The following is a 9,737-nucleotide window of genomic DNA, read 5'->3' as shown; positions in this document are numbered from 1 at the left end:
CTGATGTGCCTTCGTGGCTCAGCGACGGGTTTAGGTCTCCCCCTCCTGCCTGGCTCCCTCCTTCTCTGGCATGATGTGCCCGTGCCCCTCGCTGCCCCCCTGCTCCAGTCCCCAGATCCCCCCTCTCCCTGACACTCTCCCTCCCGGTGCGCTCCGCTCCCTTTCCCCGGCTGCCTCTCCCCCTCGCTGATTGCTATGCAGTCGGTAGCTGAGAAGTCAGTAACTCCGTGGTAGGATCCAGCAGCTTTCCCTACTTTAGCCCATCCTCGCATGTGAGCTCAGAGCTGCGGAGCCGCCATGGGGGAGACAGAGCAGCCGTCGGCAGCGGGAAAGGGATGCTGGGGCCGCCAGGTGCCCCCGAGGAGGTGGATCCTCCTCCTGGGCTGCTGCACTGACATTAAATAACTACCGTCAGGGGGTCCTTTCCCACCTGGATTCGGGGTGCTGGGCTGACACCTTGCCCTGAGGAAGGACCAGGCTCTCCCAGCCGGTGCAGAGTGTTTGCTGTGGGGCATTGCCTCCCCACTCTACAGAGCAGGTGATTTCCTGCCGGGATGAGCGATGCTGGGACAGGAGCTGGACACGGAGGGACCTGGACACAGAGCTCCAGGATAATGCACAGCCACACCTTGCCCTGACACCTTGCCCTGAGGAAGGACCAGGCTCTCCCAGCCGGTGCAGAGTGTTTGCTGTGGGGCATTGCCTCCCCACTCTACAGAGCAGGTGATTTCCTGCCGGGATGAGCGATGCTGGGACAGGAGCTGGACACGGAGGGACCTGGACACAGAGCTCCAGGATAATGCACAGCCATCCCTGGAAACCTGTCCAAGAAACCTGCTTTGGGTCTCCATGGCCAGCAGCATCCCAGGGGCTTTAAGGAGGTCCCTTCTTGGTGACAGGAAGAGAAGGAGGGGACTCTGCTGCAGCAAAGACTGAGGCTGAAGAGGCCCCTGACCACACAAACAGTGGCCATTGGCACAGGGTCCTGGACAGCCCTGCTCCAGGACAGCATCTTTGAGGACATGGTTTTCCTCTTGGTGTCTCACATGCTGTCCTCAGTGTTAAGGCCTGTGCTGAGAAGTCAAAAAAGATTTTTAAACCTCATTTTTTTGAATCGCCTGTGAGCCCAAATCCTGCAAGGACCATGACCCTCCCTCCCAAAATCCTCCCAAGATGTGGCACATGGTATGACCCCTGCACAACATGTTGTGGAGCCTGCTGTGCCCTGCCAGTACCAGTGAACACTGGCATGGTGAGCAGAGCTTGCCCCCAAAACCAGGACACATCAGCCCCCTGAATGGGTCAGTTCACCCCAGTGCACCCACGGCTGCTCCCTGCTGCTCCTGGGGCCAGCCTGTCCATCCCCTCTGCAGCCATCCCAACTCTTTCAGGTTCAGAGGCCTTACTTTCCCAAAAGCTCTGTCCCTAGGGCCTGTTGTGGGGCTGCTTCCCAAGAGCTGTATCTGCTCTGTATCTGACCAGTATCTGCCCAGCTGCTCTTTGGCAGGGTTTACCATCCCTCTGGCACCACGACAGGCCTTTCCTCTTCATGTGGTGAAGGGATGAAGATGGAGCTGAGACATCTTGCTCCTTCTCACAGCAGGCAAAGCCATCAAGTGCCCTGGGGCCACCTCAGCTTCAGGTCAGATTTCACCCTCTCTGCCTTTTGCTCCTCATTTCCGGCTGCCCCCAAGGCCTCACCACATTTCCCTCTGCCCTTGTGGCAGGAGGATGGATAGCTGCACCTTGTGCATGGTGTGGCAGCTTGGCACTGCCAAGAGACAGGTGGCACCTCCAGAGCCAGCGAGAGGGGCGTGGGGACGCCACACTGCGGATGTCACGGGCCCCTTGGTGTCCTTGTGCCCCCCAAGTTCTGTGGCTTGACCGCCCCATGGCCGCCGGCCCCAGCAGCGGGGTGGCTCACACTCGCCGCCCCCGCCCGTCTCCACCAGCACTGTCTTTAATAAGAAGTGTGGAATATTTTAGCACCTATGTAAAAGCCACCACAGACGGTGGTGGCAGCCGTTGCCAGGGAGACGCTCCCAAAAATAGCCCCACTCCGCCAACCTTTCCCAGTGCCGCTGGGGGGACCGAGGGATGGAGGGATGGAGGGGTGGCACGAGGGATGGATAAAGGGATGGATGAAAGGAGGGAAAGAGTCATAGAGATGGACAGAGGAACCTTTGGAGGGATGAATGGAGAGGAGGAGTGAAGGGTGGTTGAAAAGATGGAGGGAAGAATGGAGAGAGAGAGAGAGAGAGAGAGGGAGACAGGGATGGCTGGAGATGGATGGAGAGATGGGGGCAGCGGAAAGCAAGAGCTCCTGGGAAGGGGAGCAAACGCTGCCTGCCCCTTCTCCTGCCTGGGCATGAAGAGAAGAGCTGCCTCTATGCCAGCAGGCCCTACTTGGACACCATTGGTCCTGCACTCCTGTGATACCAGCTAAGCCAGCACAAGCCCTCAAGCCTCTCTGCGCTGAGCAGGTCTGGCTTTGGGAGTTTAAACCAGAGAACAAAGTTTTGGGCTCCTGAGCACCTGCCAAGCTCCCTGTGTGATCTTCTACCAACCATCCCATCTCTGTCCCCAGTGTTCCAGAGCTGCCCAGCCAACCTGACCTGCTCATGGGAGCAGAGATGGTGAGACACGGAGGTGACCCATGGTGCTCAACCCCACCGTGTTCCCCAGCCCCTCTGGGAACAGAATCATTTCCCTCTCTTAGACAAATCCCTGAGGCTGCCCACTCTCCCAGGAGTCTGGATGCAGCCTCAGATACATCCTGCAGTAGAAATGGAAGGAGACACCTGGAGCACCACCAGGGGCAAAACCAGAGAATCCTTCCTGATAGAAGGAAACAAACGTTTTAGTGATAAGGAAATGCCTTTGTCCCTGTTCTCATCCCATAGCCATCACCTGACAGGCAGAGGTGGAGAAGGGCCTGGATGAAGCTGCTGCTGCCTGGCCCAGGGGCTCTGCAGGAGGAGCTCTCCAGACCAGCTGAGGCAGAGAGGGAAACCCCAAAAATAGAACTGAAGGAGGAGGGGTTGGGGGGGGGAGGAAAATAAACCCAACAACCCCAAAATCTCATTTTTAATATCAAATCCCAGCTCACTTGCCTCCTTGTCACCCTGGCGACATTCCTTGTGGTCACCATGGAAACGGGAGGCATGGAGAGAGCATCACCATGCGGGGTGGTGGCAGCACCCGGCATTATTTTGGGAGGCAGGGAGACACCTGGCGCAAGGCGCTTTGCATGGTGGCAGGGCAGGAGGAGGCAAGGTTTATTTTTACTTGGTCCCACTCCATGTGCCAATTTTTTCTTCTCTGAGAGCCTGGGTGTCCCTTGCCCTGCAGCAGCTTTGCTGTGGCCCTCATGAGCCACACAGGGATGGTGTTCCATGGGGACAGCCCAGCCCTACCACCCTGTTCCAGCTGGGTGAGCTTCATCGGGCTGCTCCCATGAAGTGCCTCTAATGGTCACCTCAGCTGGTGGCTCCTGGTGCCAGAGCAGGAGATAATGCTGGGAGCTGGGCCCATCAGTTCTTCTTGGGAAGGTGCAAGATGAGGAGAACAAACCTTTGCCACCCCTCTGCAGGGGCTTCTTCCCTTGGCTGGGACAAGAAGATGCAAAGAGGAGTGCAGGGACAAGATAAAGGCGAGGACTCTCTGGCATTGCACACCGGGGGATTGGAAGGGGATCTCTTGGGAGAGAGGACCCCAAATCTGTTCCTGCCCCCCATCCCTGCTCCATGGATGGAGCCCACCTGCAAAAGGGCCTGCAGGGCCGCCGACTCTTGGCTTCCACCAGCACCCCCACAGCCTTGTGAAGCCCTGCTGAAATGCCAGGCTGCTCCACTCTGACGTCTGGAAACCCAGTTCAGGCAGTCCCTGCCCTTTGCCAGGCGTCTCCTTTGCCCTAACCCACCCTTGTCTCACTACAGTAATCCCTGCCTCAGTGCCCTGGCTGGGAGCAGGCAGGGCTGTCTCCAGTTTCGTGGGGCTGAGCAGGTGTTTTCCTGGCCTGTGAATCCATCTGGAAAAGCCCTGTGATGCAGGTGCTGGAGCGTCAGAGAGGGAAAACACAACCGCCAACCTAATGGGCAGGGAGGAAATGTATGCAAATATATTCAGAAAGGGAGCGGTGATGCTAATAGGCTTGTTAATTCTCTCAGAATTCACCAGGAATAATATTTTTACACTTTGGTTTTAAGGATGTTACTCCAAGCAAGCCCATAAGGTCAGAGAGAGATGTGTAGGGGATGGCCACATGTCGTGGCTGGGGACAGGGAGGGCAGCAGCCAGAGCCAGCTTTGGGACAGGAGCAGGCAGAACCACACAATCCAAGAGAAACCAAATCAGACCCACAGCCATGATCACACCCACAGATGTGATTTGCTCAGGGGCAAGGAGACAAATTACAACTTCCATTAGGTTGTACTAAAGCAACTTTAAATGTGATTAGATATTGACTATCGAATTGTTGGATTTTGATGCAGAGGTCCCCCTGCTGCTGCCATGAGATCTCCCTGTGTAGCTGCTGCTCCGAGGACAAGGTTCATCCAAAACAAGCTGGTCACCCACCTTAATATATTTTCAAATGTATTAAAATGTATTAAAACTTTTTACAGTCACTGCTGAGCTCCTTTCTGTGAATTCTATAAAACCAGCAGCAACCACGTGCTTCTTTCACCCAACACATTCCCCACATTATTTGTAACCCTCTTGAAGGAATCCAGGATTAATATTTTCAGTGAAGTTTGTTTCAAACAAGCCCTTGGGAGGATCTTTTCTGTGCTCGGGGATCCACACTGCTCCAGACAGGGCACCTGAAGGAAGGGGTGCCCGGTGGGGCAGACACCAGGAATGGCTGTCCATGAGCAGCTGTGGAAGAGCCGCTATCAATGGCTGGATAATTCGAATATCTCTCCACTTGTTTGGCTGCAGGAGCCAAGGCAGAGCACTGGTGAGAAGGTGCTGCCGGTGGGATGGGGCCGGGAAGGGCAGGGAGCAGAAGGCTGCCGATGGAAGCAGGACAGAGGTTACTGCGCCCGTGGCGAATATCCCTGGAAACCTGGCCCTCCTCTGGCCGGAGAGTGTGTCCTCAAGGCCAGAGGATGGGAATCCTGCTCCCTCTGCCTTTTCCCCTTTAACCACACTTCCGTGTGTAACTTGAGACAAGCAGGGGAAGAAAAAAGAGGAAGGAAAAAAAAGAGAAAGGGAAAAGTAGCGCGGTTATTCCCGCCTCTGCCTCCTCCTCTCTCTCCTCCCCGGCCAGCCAGGAGCCACGTCACCGTCACCCAGCGCTGCTTCGGGGCTGCTCTGCCTGGAGAGCGCTCCGGGACACAAACTCCAACTTCAGCCCAAGGCGCAGGGAGGAAGGCCCTGCGCTGGGAGAGCCAGAATCCACCTCGGTGCAAAAGTTAACAAGGGAGACATCCAGCCTGGCAGGGGAAAGGCATCTGCAGCCGCGGGGCAGGGGAGACTGAACTTTGTGCTGCGAGGAGGAAGGGCTCCGTGCTCAGGGAAAAAGGAAAGTTGAGCCGAAGGAAATCTTTCATTCAGTCGAGGCTCGGCGGAGAAAAACTTCCCGCCCTCGCCCTCCCTGCCTGCAGAAAGAGCCCCACTCCCTCCACGCCAGAGGAGTCCCCCGGCACCATGAACATCTTCCGCATCCTGGGGGATGTCTCCCACTTGTTGGCCATCATTATTCTCCTGCTGAAGATTGTGAAGTCCAAGTCCTGCGCTGGTGAGTGCTCCCATGTCCCAGGGAAGGAGGGTGGCCCTTCTCGGAGGGCAGTTCGGTGAAGGGTACAACAAAATGGGAGCTGGGAAGGCCAGTGATAGCCCATAGGAACTGGCAGCCCTCCCCCGTGGGCTCTGAGGGAAGCCATCCTCTTTCTCTGGGAGGTCTCCCGGCCAGGAGAGGGCTGTGCTGGAAGGATGTGATGTGGCAAGGCGCACAGCCTCAGGCAGGTGCTGGTCTCAGGACAGTGAGGCAAAGGAGAGGGCGGCAAGGCTGGAGGGAGGTGGAAAAGGAGAGCAAGATGTTGTGGCAGCACCAACACCAACGACCTGGAGAGGAAGCTGCTTTAGGTTGGAGGTTCTGCCAGCGGTGGGCAGGCGCCAGAGGCTGCCCCATCCCAGGGCGAGGAAATCAGGACAGCAGCTTCCTGCAGGAGAGTTTTGCTCATAGTTCACTTCTCATGAGAGTTTGGGGCTGGGCTGCTGGGGCTGTGGCCATTATCACAGGTACAGGAGTGGGTGGGCCCGACTGCATCTCTCTGCCAGCAGTGGCCAAGTTCCATCAGTGCCCCGGGGCTGGTCCTGCAGCTCCTCCCTCCTGTGGCAGATGTCCCATCACACAGTCCCCTGCTGAGGTGGGCAGGCAAAGGGGGAAGGGAGGCAAGAGAAAGGCCTTTTGACAACAGGAAGCACTGGACTGGCCGAAGTGGTGAACGTGCCCACTGAGCACCAGCTCCTACAGGCAGCACTCAGGGGCATCAGTAGGAGCCTGCCCTGTTGCTTGGGAGACTCTGGCCACTCTGGCGTAGAGCTACCTCAGCACCCACACACCAGCCCTGCCTCACAAAACAACACACACATCAATGCTTCCAAAGGAGCCGTAAGGGGAAGCCACCACCCCACAGACCCTTCCCTTCATCTGCTTTACATTCCCTTCATCTCCCTGCCATGCAGGAATCTCTGGGAAGAGCCAGATACTTTTTGCCCTCGTCTTCACAACCCGCTATCTGGACCTGTTCACGAATTTCATCTCTGTCTATAACACCGTGATGAAGGTAAGGAGAGGGCAGTGCAGCAGGAGAGGCTCCCCTCCGCTCGCTGTGGTTTCCCAGGGAGGTGATGGTACACTATCACTGAGTTTTTCAGCCAGGAAGGGTGGATAAGGATGCTTCCTTTGGTGCCACTGTCCCTCCATTGACCAAAAAAACCCTTGCCATAGTCAGTGAGCGAGCTGAGCCATATTTATTACCACTAAAACCAGAACAAGATGCCATGAACCCAGCCTGGGTGTCCTTGTACAGCAGGAGCACTAACATAAAGCCACCACTGAGCCAACCTCTTGACAGAGTGCCCCAGAGGGACTCAAACGTGAGATTCCCATGGTGTGGCAAGCTTTACCTGGCCACTGGAATATCTCCAGCAGAAGTCAATCTGTAAGGCAACACAGCCAAAGTGTTCACCACTATCTTGACATCTGGGAAAGTGAGCCTCTCTTTAAGCACAGAAAGTGCAATTGCAGATAAGGTCTTGCCATCTCCCTTCTCTCCCACAGGTCATTTTTTTGATTTGTGCCTACGTCACCGTGTATATGATCTATGTGAAATTCCGGAAAACGTTTGACAGCGAGAATGACTCCTTCCGCCTCGAGTTTCTGCTGGTCCCTGTCACAGGCCTGTCATTTCTGGAGAACCACAGCTTCACCCCCTTGGAGGTAAGGAAAAGCTGAGGCAGAAAAAGGGAAAGGAAGCAGCAGCAGCCTTACACCAGGCAGCAGAGTGAGCAGCATGTTGAATAGCCAAGATTTTTAACAGCAAAAGCAGGCAGGAAAGGCAAAGTTGGCAGGCCTTGAAGACAGTACCATCTATAGAGCAGCTCAGCGCTGTCTCCTCTCACTCCCAGCACAGCGAGCTCATTTTCCCCAATTTCAGCAGCACTACTCATCCCCCTCACACATCAGTGATTTGCCAAATGAAAAGCTTCAGGTCTTAACACATACTAACCAGCACTGACTCCCCACTGCCTTCATTTTGCACCTCACAGATACTCTGGACCTTCTCCATCTACCTGGAGTCCGTGGCTATCCTTCCTCAGCTCTTCATGATCAGCAAGACAGGGGAAGCAGAGACCATCACGACGCACTACCTTTTCTTCCTGGGCCTTTACCGTGCCCTCTACATTGCCAACTGGGTCTGGCGCTACCACACAGAGAATTTCTACGACCAGATCGCTGTTGTCTCTGGGGTGGTACAAACCATCTTCTACTGCGACTTCTTCTATCTCTACGTCACTAAAGGTAGGTTGCTGTAACACTGAAATGTTCATTTATTCTTGCAGTATAGGGTGGATCTGCAGCTTGCCATGTGTTAATCCTTACAGGACTTTATTTTTTGCTGGGTTTGTGGTGCATATTGTGCCCCTGAAGTCCAGTTTAGAAAACATCTATTGACAGAGAGTGGGCACCACTGCTCACAAGGCTCTGGATGTGTGTGTGAAATACAGCAAGAATTAAACCAGAGTTAAGCCTGGTTTAACCTCCCCTCAGAAATTAATAACTGAAGTACATTCAATTCTACATATATTTTGAAAGACTATGAATCACGCAAAAAAAAAACCAAAACCAAAAAAAAACTTTGAGGGGGAAAAAATAGCTGCAGGCAGACAATGTACCTGAGAAAGCAACTGCAGACATACGGAGATATTGTTAAACCTTCTTTTCCTTTGATAGAGAAGATCAAGTTCTTGATTGTGAAGAACTGATTCTGTAGGAAGATGGGTACCTGCTCAGACAAGACACTCCTCTTTTACAAAATCAGATGCCCCTTCCATTTCAGTGCCATGCTTTGGTAAATGGCCACCAGAGCTTAAAAGTGCACCAAGGGCATAAATCCCGATAGAACATGCTGTGGTTTGCGAGGCTGAAGGACACTTCAAAACACCTTTCTGTTGAGAAGGATGGAATTAGATTAAATTAGCCAAGGGGATAACTGTTTTCCTCCTTCTTCACTTTCCCCAACAAGTCTGCCAAAAGCAGTAATGATGGCAGCCCTCGTTTGAAATTTCAAGGGATGGATATTTGGTAGCTTCATGCAATACACCTGCTGATAGAAAGGTGACAGGAGCACTGAGCAGGTGGCTGGCCTTGGCAGATTAAGACTTCCTTCTGTCATTAAATATTTTTGTAGCCAGAAACATACCTTCTAAAACTGCCATCAAGGTGCTCCACGTCAATTCCTTTTTTTTTCTTTTCTAAACGAATTCCCATTTTAGCTCCGCTCAATTCATGTGTCCTGTATTTTGTGAGAAATCCATACCCTTTGTAGCTGTGATGGTGGAACAAAAGGGGGAAAAAACACAACTGCTGGCTTCCAATTTCACACTGCTAGTGGCAGAACTTCAAAATTTAGATGATACAGGAGGCAGAAGAAAAAACATTTGTAAATGGGACATCACAGCAGGAAAAGAATTGCTTTTTTTCTCTTTTCTTTTACACAAATGTTCTGGATCATGGGAGAGAAACGGTGTCTGAAGACATGCAAATACTTTGCAATCATTTATGAGAGCCAGCAATATTTTAGTAGGTTGCATCTCTTACATTCTTTCAAAAAACCAAATTTTCAAAACATTTCTAACACTGAAGAGCTCAGAAAAAAGGGCAGCAATGATGAAAAAAGAAAGCAAAAATATGTTATATAAAGAAATGGATTTAGTAAGACTTCTGAGCCTATACCAAAGCACTGCAAAGGGATTTTTATAGAAAGCTACTTCTTTTTATCTTGTTTTCAAAACTAGATGAGGTCCCTTCTGTTTAACACAAGGACATGAAAGACATCCTGAGGAGGCTTTTAGCTCCCTAAAGAGCTTGTATTTCACAGATTGGCCAAGGGCAGTCAGGGTGGAGGGGGGAAAATCACCTAATCCATGCCCCTGCTCACATTTTTCAGGGTCTTGTCCAGTAAGAGTTTGACTATCTCCAGGGTGAAGCCTCTCTGGGCAATCTG

At 53.0% G+C, this 9,737-nt stretch overlaps 1 protein-coding gene across 1 annotated transcript in view; it reads left to right on the top strand.

Moving 5' to 3' along the window:
• The first annotated feature begins 5,269 nt into the window (after positions 1-5,269).
• The window catches only part of KDELR3 (KDEL endoplasmic reticulum protein retention receptor 3), a 6,437-nt gene continuing 1,969 nt past the window's right edge, over positions 5,270-9,737 (top strand). Inside the window, exons 1-4 of the mRNA XM_059473427.1 lie at positions 5,270-5,743; positions 6,694-6,794; positions 7,292-7,450; positions 7,780-8,032. Of these exons, the coding sequence (XP_059329410.1) occupies positions 5,653-5,743; positions 6,694-6,794; positions 7,292-7,450; positions 7,780-8,032 (604 nt within the window). The 5' untranslated portion in view covers positions 5,270-5,652. The remainder of the gene's footprint in view (positions 5,744-6,693; positions 6,795-7,291; positions 7,451-7,779; positions 8,033-9,737) is intronic.

The sequence above is a fragment of the Ammospiza nelsoni genome, chromosome 5 (assembly GCF_027579445.1).
Source record: "Ammospiza nelsoni isolate bAmmNel1 chromosome 5, bAmmNel1.pri, whole genome shotgun sequence".
Classification (NCBI taxonomy): Eukaryota; Metazoa; Chordata; class Aves; order Passeriformes; family Passerellidae; genus Ammospiza; species Ammospiza nelsoni.
Note: the sequence above shows the minus strand (reverse complement) of the source record. Positions and strands in the feature narration are given on the sequence as shown.